We start from the raw sequence: 18,503 nt of genomic DNA, 5'->3' as shown, positions 1-18,503 counted from the left end.
AAAAAACCACTAAAACATAGTAAGTGGAAGCTTATAATACAGAGCAATGTGTAAGTTGTTTTATTGCTGAGTACTGAATGTTTAGTTGTTCTTACAGTATGTATTTGTTAATAAGTATCATTCACTATCATTCCCCCTCCCCCCCCCCCCCCCCCCACCCCCTTCCAAGATTTGCAGGCTGAATTATGATATGTGGGCAATCTAGGCTGTATTTTTTTCTCTTTTTTAAAATACTGAAATTTTATTACAAAATGAGGTTCAAAGCAGTATACGAAGTTGTTGGGTGGATATACTATTCATAAAGTTTAAAAACTGTAAATGTTTAACAATGAAGCTACACACACACACACACACACACACACACACACACACACACACAAAAGGCATCCTGGATTCGCACTCATATGCCAAACCACAGGACACAATCGCCCTATAAGGCATTTTTTCTTGCAGAAACCAGCGAAAAAACAAGCAGTTCCGAGCCAGAATCCATGGAGCCTACTTCCTTAACGCGCAAGTATAATACAGCATTTTTTTGTTTCGACATTATTGTAAACATCTAAGTTCGCTGTTTGTTTTGCAAATGTAGGTAGACAAAAAGTGGGTGCCACTTGCCTTTGAACTTTCACCTAAGCCAGCTTCAGAAGTGAATGACACTTTGCATGAGAATCTATGTGGAAAATGGCACTCTGCATTGGATCCTTGGTAATTGTTGTGCTGCAGATTTGTTGTTGAGTTTAGTAGCTGTTAATAGTTGTGAAGAAAGAATGTACATAAGGCTATCAATCGAAAAATAGTGGAGTAGTAAGAGGACGGTGGGGGGGATAAACTGAGGTACTACAACTTACTACATCTTGTGGTGATTTCCTGTAGTATTCAGAGTTCACAAGATCAGTTTCTTCTATGCTTGATGAATACAGACATACAGCCTGTGACACTGTTAAAGCTTAGTATGAGCAAATACATGACAGTTCTGTTCTGCTCTATTCTCAGCACTTGTAATACAAGAAAGTGGTTATCGGTTGTACAATCGTATTCTTTAATATTCAAGAAATCTGCCTACAGTGATAACTTCAGTGAAGGAAGTTGTTCAAAATGTACACGCTGGTGTGGTAAATATCCTTCTTAGAAGAAAAAAGAGCTTTTTGTCGATACTCTAGAGATTTGAAGTTGCATAACCTCAAATGATAGGCAATTTTCTTCATATAGTGGCTTGTTTTATTGGTGGGAAAATGTGTTGAAACGTATCACTGTGGGACAATAATTTACTGGAACTACAGTAATTTGAATTTTCTACAGACAAGAGATTTCCGAAATGTTAACCTGTTGACATTGTATGAGGACAAGAGCTATATAGCTCAGCAGATCCCTGAAGCAAGTTTACATTTGTGCCACACACTCCCACTGATGTGATTACATTAGAGAGGAAACAGAGGCAAAACGGTCCACTCTGTTATAATTAGCTGTATATTTAGCATGTACTGACAGTGTCAAAAAGCTGCTCTGGCACTCTCAAACATAGCTATTTATCCATTGATGTGATTGAGTGGCATTTCTCCCATTCATTAGGATGCTTAATTAATTAATTAATTAATTAATTAATTAATTAAGACTACATTGTATTTTATCTACTGACGAGGACCATTAAATATGACACCAAACAGAATGAATTTGTATAATTAAAACTTTAATGCATTGAATTCTTTTATGATACTTTGGTAAATCATTTATTGTAAACTGATTTGAGCTGATTAGGTAACAACTATAAATTCACTGAGCTCCGAATCTAAAATAATGAAAAATGTGTTTTTTGTAGGAGGTTATGTAGTAGCAATGAACACTAGTGAATTACAAATGGAAAAGAAAAAAGTTCAGGATTTGGAATTGATTAAGGCTGTTTTGTTACTGCTGAATGGGAAACATTTTGTAAAAAAACAAAGTGCCTGTCGAATGAGAGTAGAAAGTCTTAGGTATTACTTTCCTTTCTCAGATGATGATGATTAAATGAGGAGTGTGGTATTCGTCGTCACCTCGGTTGAGTTATGCAATGTGTGTTGATAAAATAGAAAGTTGAACATCGAGATGGTTCAACAGCTAATGATTTAGGTTTTATTGAAGGAGGAACTCGGTGTAATTTCATGTACCTACAGACAGAAAGTAATATAAAATTGTGGATCTATCTTTCTATGCTGAAACATTATAACAGATTACCCAAACATTATGTATCAATATGTCATTGAAATTAACATAAAATACTGTGACTCGAATATAACCCTTAGATTCCTCATTAAAACCATGCTAAAGTCTCAACTGCTCATTCTTCCAGTTTTAATGAGATTTGGTGCTAAACTAATTGTGTAATGAAATACAGTATTCTCACTGTAGTTAATAGGAGAAGCTACATTTCCATAGTGTGTAAAACAAAATCTTACTGCAGCATTCAGACTGGAAGTTTCAGGGTTTTAGGTAGGTTTAACTCCATTATGTTGTTGGAAAACTACTTAACACATTTTACCTCTGAAAAGTTGTGTGTGACTGCATGAATGTGATGTACTGTTTGTATTTAGTCCATAATGGCTCAGTTATCTAAAAACATTTCTAACAGTTTAAAAAACAATACTAACAGTTGCAGAAAATGCAGCATTGCTACTGTTAAATTGTTGTTAGTAATAGAGAACACAGTTCAGTTTCCCCCAAAATCTGTTACACTGGTTGCTCAAGGCACTTAGGTGGGGATGTGGGTGCAGAACAAGAAGTGACTCAATTTTAACATTTCATGCAACTTTTCTTTGTGGATTAACTGTAGAAAACGGAGTGCAGAGTAGAGCTAACAGAATGTTCATTAAAATAATGCAGTTGTGCATTAGGTACCATATAGTATTTCTTATGACTCTTGCTAGAGGGTGTGAGGGTAGTTCACCGAAGTGGGATAAAATAAATATTATCATCATATTGAATCTGAGGAATGTACAGTATCATGTAATTTAAAATATATTTTTAATGAGCATAGGAAATCAGACTAAAAGTGAGATAGTGTGTTTTGGTTTGAGGTTTTCGGGCGCTAAACAGCGTGGTCATCAGTGCCCAAAAAGTGAGATAGGAACCTCTGTCTGTTCCTTAATCTGTTGTTAACACAAAAGGGGCATGAAAAAAAATCATTATTTTAGGAGGCATTTGCCATAGGTGGTCACACAGTAGGTATAATCATCAGTGACATTTGAAGTGGGAGGGGGGGGGGGGGGGGGGGGGGGGGTGGGGAGTGATGAACAGGTTCCTGACCACTCTACATTTGGATGGCAAATACATCTGTCATACAGTGGTTTTGATGGTATGTTACAGTTCCTTTCAGAGCAAATGTTGCAGGCCAGCAAGTAGAAATCTTGGAGGTGCATGTGATGTTATAGAACTTGTGCACATATGATATTAAGAGGTTTTTCATGCTGAAAATGGGATGTGAAAATGAGTAGCTCACAGATGGAAACCAGTCATGAAGATAAAGTATGTTCATCCAATGTGGTTAATTTGGTACTGAAAGTGTAGTAAGAAAACCTCATGATGAGAGATTGATTTTAAATTAGGATGTGCCTCTCTGTTGAAACAACGGTTTTTGTCTTTTCTGGTAGCATAATGATTTGGCAAAGCTTGGGGAATGATGGCATATGGCATATGGCATTTGGTGTAAAAAGTTACCAGTTAAGTCATATGTGAGCAAGAATACAATAGTGAAAACAATCTTCAGATTGTAACAAAAACCACATATGAACTGAAGTAGCCTTTGGTTTTCTCTGATGAAACTTGAAATCACATGTATTAAACTTCAAATAAATGCCATGTAGTGTGTGAGTAGGACTGTTTGGCTGTTACTTCTTTGCTATGGAGGGCATTGACTTAAAAACATGTAACTCGTAAAAGCACCTCCCCCCCCCCCCCCCCCCTCCCCCCATAAAACCAAAGGAATGTACACTACTGCTTCTGCCCTGTTTCTTTTCCATGAACACGGCAGTGCTGCCACCATGGACAGGTCCTTAGTTAGCTTTGTCTAGTAAAACTGATCGAACTGTCCATGTGTCCTTAAAGATCAGAAGCTAATTGCCAAGAGCATCTTACGTATCCCCGTTGAGGTCCGACTTGGTATAAAAGTACATAATCATGCACATATTTTAAGGCTATATCTGAGATTGTTAGGAAATAAATTGTGAAAATGCTAAGTAACACACACACACACACACACACACACACACACACACACACACACACACACACACACACACAGTGTATGTGCACACTATGTCATAAAAGGCAAGCAGACAATAAGCATTGACTTTGTTCCACTTTCAGATAGTATGTGTAAATTTTGGTTAGAGAAGTCAGTGAATGAGTCATGTTGATTACTCAAACTGGTGGCTCATCCATACCCTGATATATCCTGTGAACCACACTAATTTTAGCTCATGTGCATGATTTATTTATATATGTGTGTGTGTGTGTGTGTGTGTGTGTGTGTGTGTGTGTGTGTGTGTGTGTGTGTGTGTTTGCAAAAAGTTTTAATCCCTGCAAATAGGAATAAGTCATACGTAGTTTGATCTTCAGAGTAATGAGGTCTGGTGTTTATATACAGCCTGTATTTGTCAAATCCGTGTGTAATAATTGACAAAGTATGTTCATATTTATGTTAGCTGGGGTTCTAAGTAGAGAAGGGAAATTACACACAACGCACACTAAATCTGAGAAAGTTATATGTATGAGAGAATTTTGTGTGTGGTTTTTAAACAAATTTTTCTGTTTAGTATTAGTTGTTTAGTTTTTGAGCCATATCAATTAGGAAATTGTTGTACATTTTTGGTTTTCTTTTCCCTAGTCCGCCAATTTGTCAGTGGAGCCGGAGACAGTTTACCCTGTACGTGAGTGATTAATGTTTGTTTTTAAATTAGGATGTGCCTTCCTCTTAGAATAGTGGTCTTCATCTATCCTCAGTGCATAATGATTTGGTAAAGGGTGGAGTACAACTGTATTTCTTGCAGTGAGCAACAAACTGCTACATTTTTTCAGCTGATATAAAATTGCACAAGTACAGTGCCTATTGTTGTGGAATTTTCTTCTTCTAAGGAAGTATTAGTATTGGAGACCACTGCTCTAGATTAACCCAAGTAACTGTAAAATGTTATAAAACACTTACAGCTTCAAATAACATAACGAGTTCTTTAGTGCACGCTGTTTGGCTATATATAAAAGTTTTGATTCTTAGCAGTAGTTTTTATGTACTGACTCCTGACTAACCAATATTTAGTATCATGTGAAACTCCTCTATGTAGGCTTATTTGAAGTATTTATCGTGGGAGCTACTTAAACACTGTTTTCTCAGTGAAAGAAAGAAATTGTAACTGAACTCACAGTATAGGTATTTTGAAATAGCTTTCTGTAATGGGTTGTAGTTAAGTGTTTTAAATGTGGATTATTGTCAGCTTACTAAAAGTTCATGGGATCAAATCAGCAAATGTTAAATATGACTAATATGAAAAGAAATTCTTGCAGTTTTGTTTGGTTACCATTGACTATTGGAATAATGTGATACTCCTGCCATGGCATCATATGAACACCAGGCCTCTCATCAAATGCAGAACTAGATGAGTCTTACTTTTGTTTGAACACAAAATACTTTGGAACTGTATATAGGTACGTTATCTGGTACAAGCTGGTACTTAATTACAGTAAGAAATACTGCGGCCAGATAATCATTGTGGTCATTTATATCACTTCAGTGTTTGTGTGGGATGTTAGTCAAGAAATTATATGGTGTAACAAAGTCATCCAAGTATTAACAGGAGAAAATATTTTCATTTTCTACTGAATGAAAGTTTATCATACTCTATCTCTCTCTGTAAGAAACATACACTGACAAATTTTGTTTCTGTGTGGCTATCGTGAAGTTAGTGTATCTTAAAATGTGTGTACATACGAAGGTCCATTGTGTGTGTGTGTGTGTGTGTGTGTGTGTGTGTGTGTGTGTGTGTGTGTGTGTGTGTGTGTGTGTGTGGTTTTTTCTCTCTTCAAAGCCATTGTTAACTTTGCTTTCAGCTGTTGAAGACCTTTATTCATATGAAATTAAATTTAATCTTCACTGCTGTTCTATATTTTTTGTTGGATTTAAAAATTTGCAACTTAAAGTTGCCTTTTGTATGATGTGTATGTAGTTCACATTATCTAAAAATTTTAAACTCTTTACATTCTCCTGATTGTATTAATACCTTGGGTTTTTGCTTTCTTGATCAAAAGCATGATTTACATATGCATGTTCTGCCCTCGCCTGGTGTTCATGTCCATGGCAGAAGACTTATCTATATCAGAATATCAAGACATTTGTGAGGGTTAGTAAAAATATTGGTAGCTTGGAAACCTTTTACTTGTCTTGGCTTCCATGGTAGTAACTTACTCATTTTTTTGTTTTGCTCCTAGGTTTTTGTTTGTGTAGCTTGCTAACCAATAGAAATAGTTTTCAAATGAATGCAAATTTCTTTGCTTTTTGCTTTTGTTGCTTGCTTAGTGTGTGTACTGAAAAACTTTACAATTAAAGTATAGTTCAAATATGCTCCTAAAATAAGTTTCAATTTTACAGGTCTGTCTAAGGGTGTTGGCTTCATTAGATTTGACCAACGTATTGAGGCTGAACGTGCAATCCAGGAACTTAATGGCACTGTTCCAAAAGGTTCCACAGAAGCCATCACAGTGAAATTTGCAAATAATCCAAGCAACAACAACAAAGCAATCCCTCCTTTAGCAGCTTACTTAGCTCCTCAAGCTCGGCGATTTGGCGGACCGATTCACCACCCGACGGGGCGCTTCAGGTACATTCCACTGTCACCACTCTCCAGGTACTTGACTTTCCCAGTTGCAGTTCGTTTCATTACCACTAGTTCTTTCCAGTTAGTTTCCTTTTATATTCCTTTGACTATATTAATTTTTATTAATTTTTCTTGTAAATTTTCTGTAAGACTTTTTTTTTTAGTAGCCTACACAATTTGTGTGCTTCAACTCTTTAAATGCCCTGTATCCGTGGAAAGGTATGACATCTGAAATATAGCTTTGTACAATTGGCAAATTTAGCATTGTACTAGAATAGTACCCTTTAACAATATATTACCCAAATACTGTTCCCACCCTTCTAGCAAATTTGCTCAAAAGGTCTTGGTGACACTTCTGTAGTGTTAATGGGAAAGAGATTAAAGGTGGTAGTTACACCATCAAAAATCTTTAACTTTAGATTTGTGAGTAAATATACTTGCTGCCGCTTTTGGCATACTTAGTATAGGCGTAGTACTTTTCTCCTTCTCCAAATGTCACGTGATTGTTTGCTACATTGGCCTGCCTTTCCACCAAGCAGCCCGTACGGACTGCCGCTGTGGCCTGATGCAAGAGACTGGTAAGTAATAGCAGTGATTTTGCTGAGTTGCTGTGTTAAATGAATTGGCAAATCAGCAGTTTTTTGTTGCATGGTTAGGGAGATATTATTCTCCTAATATTAATTGTACTGTCTTTTCCATTAACTCGGGGGAACTAAAGTTTGTGCCTGCGAGAATTAGCTCTTTTTACTGTGAAGGTAAATGACAATGTGTACAGTGCAGTGTGTTAATAAAATCTTAATTTTCTTTCTTGTAGTGTGTTTACTGTAAGCTTAAAACCCCAAGATGCTCAAAACTCCTAGCATGATGTTCATTTGCTTCTGTGGAAATTATATTACACCTTTTATTAATTGGTTTGATATTCCAGGCTACATTAGTTGGCTGGTAGATGTATGGAACTAAATCTGTAGTGCGGCCTCAACTGAAATGTGAAACCTCTAATTTATTCATATCTCGGGGAAATCAAAAATGTAATACCTACTGTCTAAACAATACAGGACTATTATTTAAATGTGGCATACTGAATATGCTGCTTCCCTTTTTAGTTTCTCTTTCCATTTTTACAAGGCATCCTGAACGTAGGAGTATTTCTGTTGAAGGGTCTTAGTGAACTAGTGGTGTATCTAACTTGACTGAAGACTTGCCTTAATTCTTTAGTATGGCTGCCATCTCTGCATTTCATGTGGTCTCTTATTAAATCCAAGCAAATTCAAGTTTTTTTGCATTCAGATGAAACCCAATATCCATAGTTCTTTCTCTGGCTTTCTTGTCTGGAAACAAATCTCAATTTCCTGTTTAATTTAGACTTGACGTTTTAGCTTCACATTATATATACTCGCTGTTTAATTTTCTTATGTTGGTTTCTGTATTTTGTTTTAGCACTGGCAAGACCATGCTAGCCATAAACAAAGGCTTACAGAGGTCAGTATTAAAGAGTTTATTCCATTAAACTTACAGTACTGTTTCGTTTTTGATGTTTATTTAGCAGTTTCTTTGTGATGAGCATGCCCTTCCTCTCATCTTTTTCTTTCATTTTTCTTTTATCTTTCTTTTATCTTTCTTTTTTCTTTTTTTGTGTTTTGTGTTTACTCCCTTTGTAGAGCCATCTGTGTTCCTGTGGCAGCCACGCAGTTATACAAAGGGTAGGGTTGGGGCACTTCATTGAGGCACAGACAACATAAGGCCAGATGGCATCATCTGGGGTCTTTAGTTGCACAGTGTGACAAGTTCCCAGTCTAGTGGAAAGCATGTACTAAATGTTAAAACATGCTCTTGACCTATTTTTGCTTTATTCACATAACAAGATATGCATTTCAAATGTTGTCTTATACACCCACCACTTTCTGGAGCTGTAAAAATCAGCATTACCCTAAACATTTTAAATATCTGTTTTTATTGTTGTGATGAAAATAAATATGTCAGAAACGAAGGAAGTATGTGCATTTGATTTGTTATGTGAATGAGGTTTGTAGCATGTCCTGTTAATTCATGAAGTTGTGATTGTTTTTTCATTCAGCAGTTTAATATTTTAGGTATTCACCGCTAGCTGGAGATCTGCTTGCCAATTCAATGCTACCAGGAAACGCTATGAATGGCTCGGGATGGTGCATCTTCGTGTACAACTTGGCACCGGAAACAGAAGAAAATGTCCTGTGGCAGCTGTTTGGCCCATTTGGTGCAGTACAGAGTGTTAAAGTTATTAGAGACCTCCAAACCAACAAGTGCAAAGGTTTTGGCTTTGTAACGATGACAAATTATGATGAAGCTGTAGTAGCTATCCAGTCACTAAATGGATACACTTTGGGAAATCGTGTCTTGCAGGTGTCGTTCAAAACAAACAAAAGCAAAACCACATAAGTGGCTGAAAGAACTTGTACAGCTGCTGTCACATTGGCTGCTGTAGTGCATTTTGCGTGACCGTGCTAGTCATAAGCTGAAGCAGGTGAGAAGGCTGCACTTGTTTAATAATGATCACTCTATGAAACCAGGAATTGTGGACCTAATAATTGTTGGTGATTAGTCCATTTGGTTGCTAGATTTCCCTTATCCTCCCTGTTCATCCTTGTTCCCTTTTCCCATCAGCCATTCCAATCCCTGTGTTCTTCGCAGTTCCATAGAGTTTTTAGTGTAATTTCTGAAATAATTTTTGGAACAAATGCAGCTTTCCAGAAGGGTTAACTTTCCAGGTGTATTATGGTTTTATTGCCCAATAATATACTTGACTATAACAGATAAAACGCAGCCAACTTTGAGCTAGTCAAGACTAGTGCAAGTCATGTGTTTCCTAAAGAAAGGTGTATGAGGAGCAAAGTGGCATTTTATAAAATCCTCCTCATTCTCCTTGGTGGCAATTCTAGACATTTTATTGTGTAATTTATTAAATATTTTAATCGGTAATGTTACTCAAGCTGTGTGCAAACTGGACATTCGATACTTCAGTGTCCAGCATTGCAAGCCAAAGAATATGTTGTAAACTATATCTTAAGATATATGAAGCAGCTATTAATGCTATCATTTTGTAGGAATATACAAAATATGAAATTTCTCATTCTGCACACAATTCTTGTAACATTGCTGGCCAGGATGTACTGGCCCATTCATATATATATATTTATATATAGATAGATACATATTTTTTCTTTCTTTTTTGTGTGTGCAACGTTTGCGTTCATTTTTAACAAAACTTAATTCATCCATTTGTTTTTTGATATAGTTAACCTGCATTATGTAATTATTTTCTAATTTATGTTGCATATGGTTCTTACTTTTTGCCAGAAGTTGGCGAACGCGCATGCGCGCGGGTACGTACGTACACACACACACACACACACACACACACACACACACACACACACACACACCTTTTTTCCTTGGAGGTTTCTACCCTTTTTTATTTTTTTTAATTTCAGTTAGTGTCAAGGTGACCTACTGTCTTTGTAAAATTTGGCTGTTCCCATGAAACTTCAGTGTGTTACTTCAGTTGATGGTATTTATTATAATAATTTTTTACATGAAGGGATATATTCCACAACCCATGCACTAACTAATATTCCTCCTCACGGTAAAGTAACTGGAATCCTTCTCTTCATTTGGCACTGTTTTATTGTTCATGGTTACGCAATTTCTTTTCATTTGCATATTGTTTTTTTTTTTTTTTTTTTCTGGGGAACCACACAGACTTGCACAAATTTATTAAGTAAATAAATAATATAAATATTGAAAATAAATCAGGTAACCTATCAAATATGCTGCCCAACTTGATAAGTCAACTTCCATGAAAGAAATTTATTTTTATAAGAACACTTATCAAATTTAACAAATGATGCATTCCTAGTGGGCGAAAGGATTTTAAATGAAAGACATGAAAAGTACGAAGAAATTTAATTATATAACGAATGAGACTTTGTATCTCTTCATCTTCTTAAAGTTTATATAGTGTCAAGATAGTTCCCATTTCACTAGGAGTTTCCGAGTTAGGCGTGCTCAGCAGGAGCACAAGGCTGGCCGGGGCCTCCATTCTTCCGGCCTTTCCCCCCTTACCCCCACACTGGGCCTTACAACAGATTAACTTCCTGTTGTACTAAGCGCACCATGCTATGACAGTGCAAATATCTTAACTCGCTCATTGTGGAAGGAATCAGGACTCGTGCAATACGTCAGCAGTTTTTGAATACAAAATTTTGATGGACTTTATCTTTCATGGTCACAATTGTAAAGATTAAAAATGAAAATGTATATATATTATACTTTGCCTGAGATTAGGAAAGAGATAGAGAAACCTTTTTGATAAAAAAAACTTTATCATGCTGTTGAGGATAAGAGTTTAACTACTAAAGAGTAGATTATTAAATGGCGTTCAGTCAACTCGATGCACTTTTCAGTGTTATTTATCTCCCCCTCCCCCTCCCTTCATGAGTCAACGAAGCAGATGTACGTTAGTGTTACTTGAGAACATTCCTTGATAAATATCTCACAGGTGGGCCCTTTTGTCATTAATGCCAATGTAAGTAATTCTGTGAGATCGATTAGTGTTGAAACTATGTTGAACTTGAGAAAGGAGATCCACTTTATTCAGTGGCAGTGACTTGGTTCTTGCAGCCAGTAGCATTTCTTCCCTCTTAGATACCACAACAGCTCTTTAGAGGAATAAGTGGAATATTTTATATGATACTCAAATGGTGCATACATCTGTTAAATTATATATAAAACTGTACAAAGAGGAATTCCATAAAGACAATTGAAGTACTTAAAAACCTCTGATGTGATCATTAAGCTAATACAAAAGCCATTCATATAAGGAGGGTCAAAGTATATTTTGGGTTGTGGATAATAGTTTTGAAAGCTGCTTCTGCATTTATCAAGATTGTGATGATACTTGTTCTACATTTAAAGTATAAATAACTTTTGAAGCTTTATAGAACTTGTTCGTGTATTTGATGGATGCAATATGGCCAAGTGGTATTGGCTAAATGTGGGAAAAATTGGATTTGTTAACTTTGGTAATCCTCATTCTTCTTAAATAGGGGTTTGCTTGATTATACATTGTAATACTCTTTTTAAACATTACTTGCAGTTGTTCATTCTTTTTACCAAAGTGCAAGATCAGTCAATTGCAGTCTGTTGGATTAAAAGTTAAAGAAATGCAAAGAAGTTACACAAACCAAGATTACTCATTGATTTTAAGGTAAATAGTTTTATATGTATATATATATATATATAAAGTTTATGTATATATGTATAATAAATTGGATAGAATTAAAGAGACAATAACATGTGAAAGTGGGACAGTGGCACTGTAGTTTGAAGATGTGCAGGAGCGTGGACAAACAAACAAAAAAAAATTTGTTGCGGGGGATAGTAATGCAACAGTTAAGACATAGCATACAGTACCTCAATTGTCATATTACCCTGGTGCCCCACACACAGTATAAAATGAACCAGTTCCTCTTACTATCTCATGTTCCTGCATATTGCAGTGGTCTATAGAAGTTTTTAAAACGGTAATATGTAACTGTTACATATGTGAAAGAAAGTGGTTATAAGTAAATTAATATGTAAGTCTTGGTTTAGCATGTAGTTTGCTTCACTGCAGTGGTTGTTCGCTATGTCTTCATTTACTGATCCCTAATTTTGTTTGGACATCGCAGATGACTGATACTACAGCACAATACAAGCAACTGTGTCCCTATCCCTTTTAATGATGCCCTCTTTTCATTTCTATCTAATACATAATTATATAGATATATATAAAATTGTAAAGCAAAGCACAAAATATGCTTGGTTGGCTTCTCTGTAGTGTGTAGACTCCTCTGTGTTGTACTGATGGGGAGTCAGTCCTCATGTAGTGACTCTTAACTGGCCTAAATAGTGAAAAAGAGTCACTGGTTAAAATTTGAAGAACTTGACTGCACTTGAATGCTTTTGCTATCTTTCTAGAACTTGTATTCATCTTTGTGTGATGTAGCTCTAGGTTATAAAATTTGCGTTGTGAGGGCCAGACTCGTGCTATGTGTATCGTTTTCCAACACTGGACAATAGCATTTGAAGCTACACTCTGGTGTAGGACTGAGCCTTTTTTTGTGACTAAGCATTCCATATACTTTTATAGAAAGAGACGGGGTTTCTGTATTACAGTACCTCACACTGTAATCAATGCAATAAGAAAAGATGTTCTTAAATGTGTAGCTTTAGATTGAGTGATGAATATAGATCCACTGGCCAGTGACTTCGTACAGACTGGTAACTGTCAAGAGTACCATTATTGTCCACATGGCCTCTTGCCAGTTGGTTTGTTGTAGTCATGACGTGTCCTGCCAGTTTCCTGTTATAGTCCCTGCTCACTGAAGTAACAAATTAAGATTAACACACATCTCAGTTTTAGTGTTCCGTGAATGTTACTTTTGTGGGCGGCCATTCTGGTTACGTGCTTCTCTCCCTTCCATCCTATTTCACCCATAGCTAATAGCTGTAGTCCTTTTTCTCCTTGCATAATATTATATGTGCCATGGGCTGACTGGTAATGCTTTAAGCACAAGGACATTCTGAAAACAAAACAAAAAAAGTGAGTTTGATCTGTTTTGTGCTGTAATTTCTATGTAATAACCATTTAAATAACTGTATTTCAACAGTTAAAAGCTGTCATGCTGCTGCTATTGTTACTACTTCTACCTTGCAGTGCATGTCTTCATTGCTTCTGTCTAGTGTCACATTGCATTTAGGTGTATGTATTCAATTGGTTGTATTTACCCAAGGAAATGATTCACTACTTAAATAATTTCCATATAGCTGTAGACTTACATGGGTAGTTCAGGAAACATTTCTGAGTGTCAGGTGCCATACTTCTAGTTTCATTAAATTAGCCAAGTGATGAGGAGGAGGAGAAGTATCAGCACTAGAGCTAGAGCTTTCACCTTACTTCTCTTGGTCATTTATTTTTGAGTAATTTATTACTAAACTTGTGGTATTAATGGGTTGGATTTTGGTTGGAATTGAGTTATAGTACAAGAAAACAGCCAATTGGAAACGCAAGGAAAATAGGTTGAACTTCAGTCAGGAAAGCTAGAATGATTGCTAACTAGAATGGCCAAATTCTATCCCATTTAATTTATTGTGTTTGTTGTTAAGAGTAAGGAACTAGTCAGTTATGAGTTGTTTTAGAGTACTTCAGTAGTTTTCTTGGTTATAAGTAAAAGTACTTAATACTGTGCTGTGTGCAGCCATTTCATCCCAAGGATCTCTTGCACATTCAGTTGTGATAAGGTAGTAGGAAGCAAAACATTAAAATATATGGTTTGAAGTCTGACCACATATAATGTGAATTACTGTGAAGTCAAAGATCATGTCGATGGACACATTGTCATCCATTCTTACCCTTGATTTGCTCGTCTAGGAAAACTTAAAATTTAAATCATATGTAAAAACGTTTTTGGAATATATTACTTTATTAGTAGGTTTTTCTTGCTTTTCAGTTTCACAACTGTTTTTGGGATGTTTGGTCAGTTAAGCAGTGCCACTGCATCTGCTGAAAAAGTGTGGTTGGAGGCTGGTTATGTTTTTGTCTGTTGTATAAAGTGAAAATTACATTAGGAAACTAATAGCTTCCAAATATTTATGAACCTAATTTTGAGACTGTTGATGCTTTTTTAGTAAATTAATAGTAGTGTGGCCATTAATTTGTTCCCATAACAGTATGTATTACACATTTAGTGCATTATTTAACTGTGTTAGATAAAAGTAGAATTGTAGGTAAATGATTGTTTAAGTGATAAGCTGCAATATATGAAGCTCACTTTGTTTTTCTAGTCTGGTGCTTGTATGATGTATTGTTAAGATATAACAATTGACCTCAGTGTATATGTGTACATCTTTTCTAAAGTTTTACAAATGAAAGATTCACTATGCAACACGTTATCCTTGGTGTGAAGTGTCTCAGAATAAATGAATAGAACGGATGGTCAGGGAATAATAATACATAGGCCTAGGCTATGTATCGCTTCTTTCCTTTTCCATTTGTCTTGAACCTCTTACCTGAGAACACTGTCCGATTTACTCTACAGTTTTTAGACATTACTATACTCAGTGTCGTGGCAGTGGCATTTCTAGTCAACTTTCTGACTGTCTATTTTTCCATGTTTACATTAATTGTTACAAATTGTTCAATTTTGTAAGCAAGGAATATATTGCCTATTCATAATATTTTAATAAAATTAGTGTTGGACTAAATATGTTTTCACGTATTTCTGGTTCCTATAAATTCATGTATTTCACTAATTATTGCTTTTTACTAGTTAATAGTATCAATACCAGCAGTCCCTATGAACTGTATTTATTCTCTTTGCTGAGAACATAAGATGATCAGTTACCTTTTACAGTGATGTGCTGGATGAATAAAAGACTAGCAAAATTGCATTTACAGTAATACTATTAACTAAATTAAATACTGTAAGAAAAATATTTATTTATGAGCATACGAGTTCGATACAGCAGCCTGAGTTGGGATGAATTTCCAGTATCATTAGTTAGGTCTTCACAAATTTTAAAATTTTGTGTATATTGCTGTTAAATGTATTAAAATATTATTTCTCTACATTTAATCACCTAGTCAACATGCTGATAAAAATTGTCAGTTCAGTTAAAAGTTAAAAGCTGTGTAAGAAATTGTCTGGTATGGTATTAGCAGTCACAGATTTTCCTTTAGTTGGTAGGGTAATCGGAGGAGAATGGCAGGTGCACACTGTATTCTCTCTCTCTCTCTCTCTCTCTCTCTCTCTCTCTCTCTCTCTCTCTCTCTCTCTCTCTCTTTCTCTCTTTCTCTCCTCTTTTCCCTTTCTATTTGTGCGTGTTTCTATAGTCTCTATCACTGTAACAAAAATGCTTGGTTAGTTTCATGCGTAAGCAAATGTTTCCTTTCCAGTCAAACAGCTGTGAAAAAACATCCAATTGCAATACAGTTTGGAGCACTTTCAATTTGTGGCACAGAAATTGTGATCAGTGCTTGTGGCCTATGTTCTCCTGGCAGTTAGTTACATTCCTAGTGTTGATGAAAGGTTTTATCATTCAGTATTATATGACAAGCTTTTCTGTGAAAAGCATGAATTTACTGGAGTAGTCACAATTCTACCTCCTGAAACTGCAAATTTTAGTTGAGCAGTTCAGTGTACTGTCCATGAATATAAATAAAATTCTATGAATTCATGTAGTTTGAAATGTGAGAAGCCGCATTGGTTTAGCTTTAAAGATATTCCATTATAGCAGCACACAGAATTCATGTGACCTGCAGATTTTTCAGTAACTGAATAACTCTGCCTTTGGGAAAAAATCAAAATTAGATATTTAAAACTTGGATTTAGTGTATTACATGTTTGAGGTTAACTGAAAGTTGTTTGAACACACACGCCTTTGTGTAACTCTTTCAAAGTACAAACCTTTCTGTTGTTACTCTCAGCTTTGCTTCCTCCTACCTTCTCACTGTGCATTACTCGCAATAGCCAACTAAAGGTGCTGATAAGCTTTAGCAACATGAGTGATCAGTGGCTAAATGACACTGTTGTACAAAACTTTCTGTGGAAATAATTTAAATGCAGAAAATAGAGGTTTTGGCTGAATTCAAAGCTTCAGTACTGTTCTGACAATAAAGTTCAGTAGTTACCAATTGCTCTGGCATGTCAGAACTCAACAGTTTTGTCGCATTTGTGATTATGCACAAATGCTTCAGGAAATAAATGATCGAAAATATTTATAATTCACTGTGATTAAACTACAAAAATTTTGTTGGTGCTGTTGCTTTCAGTTAAATTTTTCTTTTCTTGTGGCAGAAAGCATTCAGTAATGTGATCTCCACTAAAAAAAAAATATATATATATATATATCTCTGGCTGTTAATGTATTTTAATAACTTACTTCCTGGGTACTCCGAACATACTGTGAGTAGTCTTATAGTATGATCATTCACATATTGTACAGTGTACAGACTGTAATGGTGTTCAGTAATTAAACTGTTTACTACTTCTGGTAGTATGAGTGAACTTGGTTTGAAATGTACGTTTAACCATATATTTCCTTTGTAACATTTCTTTAATTACTCATATCTTTATATAAAAACACTTAATGAAAACATCAAAATACAACAATACTGGGAATTTAGAAGTATTATACTTGGCAAAGCCTAGCTGTAAACAGTATTGAAGTCTTACATATCAGTATTTTGCATGTTAGAATTGCCACGATGCGGATCATTATGGAATGAATGAAAACTCTCCTGAGATCATGACACTATATTGTGTACGAATAGATTCTCTAGAGGCTCCTAATTTTATTTCTGTGTGTTAAGCATAATCAGTTAGAGCAAAAAGTTCCCACTTGATGTTGTGTGAAATACTTAGTTGAAGTTTATCAGCTTGTGCCCAATTCAGGGGAAACCAAAGTATTTATTAAATATAGATTTAACTTTGCATTGACATAGTTCTGAATATTTGTATGTAGTAAAATTACTTTCACTATCTGAATCAGATCTTAAAGATTTGAGCAGAATTACTTCATAATAATTGCATTTCAGCTTAGTTTTTTGTTTAAGTTTTTTCATAGAGAAAACAAAAACTTATGTTCGTGCTCCAGCGTGTTCGAAAGTAAAATTTGCTATACCAAAAGCAAACAGATTTCATGTGCTGAACACGGTAATTTTATATTCTAATTCTTCACAATTGTAATTGTCAAATAAGGAAAACGCTAATGCAAACCAGTAGGTGACGACTTCATCGAAGTACCTGATATCAGTACTAAAACTTTACTACATGTTCAGAATTACTTTCCAGCAGAATGAAGTTTGGTTACCATGTGCTGATTCACCAGTTATAGCTAATTACCAGTATCTATAATCGTAAGAAATCAAAAATGGTCAGGTTAATCTACTTATATTGTTAGCACATTTGAAAGTCATTGATTGCATTTATATGTGTTTTGATATCTTTGTAATTTATAAATAGTTTCTCTGAAATATATAATTTACTGGATTTAATTGTACTGTGTAATATTATATATACATATACATATATATACACATACATTATCATATTCTTGTTATTTTGCCTACCTTGAAAGCAGATAATCCACCATACAAAAGGCCTAACTCTGCTCCATTCAAAGTTTCTCACTACTGTCATTATTTTTTTTATTTTGATTAGAAGAGGAAGTGAAAATAAATAACTGAAGAAGCTGTGTTGTCATTATTTCAAAGTGGATTTTTTCTCCTCCCGAATAAGCAGAGACTAAGTAAAAGCAACACAAAAAGATTGTGTGTGTGTGTGTGTGTGTGTGTGTGTGTGTGTGTGTGTGTGTGTGTGTGTGTGTGTGTGCAAAATTTATTTTTTGGAAGGATTTGGATTAGAACCTACTCTTTCATGTTAATTTTTAAATTTTAGAAGGGACTGGTGCTAAGGTATGAATTAAAGATCTGTAATCAATTTTGAGCAATTTACTTTGACAATGCAGATAGCTTGCATCTTAAATTACTTCAAATACAGTTATTTAATCCTTACCATATTCAGAAAAGGTGCTACTTTAAATACATACGGAGAACTTTTACACAGTATTACAATACCTTAACATAAA

The 18,503-nt window shown here is 35.2% G+C and overlaps 1 protein-coding gene across 19 annotated transcripts in view; it reads left to right on the top strand.

Moving 5' to 3' along the window:
• Positions 1-18,108, top strand: part of LOC126297808 (ELAV-like protein 1) — a 199,612-nt gene extending 181,504 nt beyond the window's left edge. For 3 of the 19 annotated variants that reach the window (XM_049989027.1, XM_049989019.1, XM_049989026.1), the window contains exons 5-10: positions 454-513; positions 4,859-4,897; positions 6,614-6,869; positions 7,376-7,417; positions 8,277-8,318; positions 8,930-18,108. In XM_049989027.1, coding sequence (XP_049844984.1) covers positions 454-513; positions 4,859-4,897; positions 6,614-6,869; positions 7,376-7,417; positions 8,277-8,318; positions 8,930-9,254 — 764 coding nt within the window. In that variant the 3' untranslated portion in view covers positions 9,255-18,108. The remainder of the gene's footprint in view (positions 1-453; positions 514-4,858; positions 4,898-6,613; positions 6,870-7,375; positions 7,418-8,276; positions 8,319-8,929) is intronic. The other 16 variants (XM_049989020.1, XM_049989030.1, XM_049989025.1 and 13 more) reach the window with 14 other exon arrangements.
• The last annotated feature ends 395 nt before the right edge of the window (positions 18,109-18,503 follow it).

The sequence above is a fragment of the Schistocerca gregaria genome, chromosome X (genome assembly GCF_023897955.1).
Source record: "Schistocerca gregaria isolate iqSchGreg1 chromosome X, iqSchGreg1.2, whole genome shotgun sequence".
In the NCBI taxonomy this organism is placed as follows: Eukaryota; Metazoa; Arthropoda; class Insecta; order Orthoptera; family Acrididae; genus Schistocerca; species Schistocerca gregaria.
The sequence above is the reverse complement of the archived record's forward strand: the minus strand, read 5'-3'. Positions and strand labels throughout refer to the sequence as shown.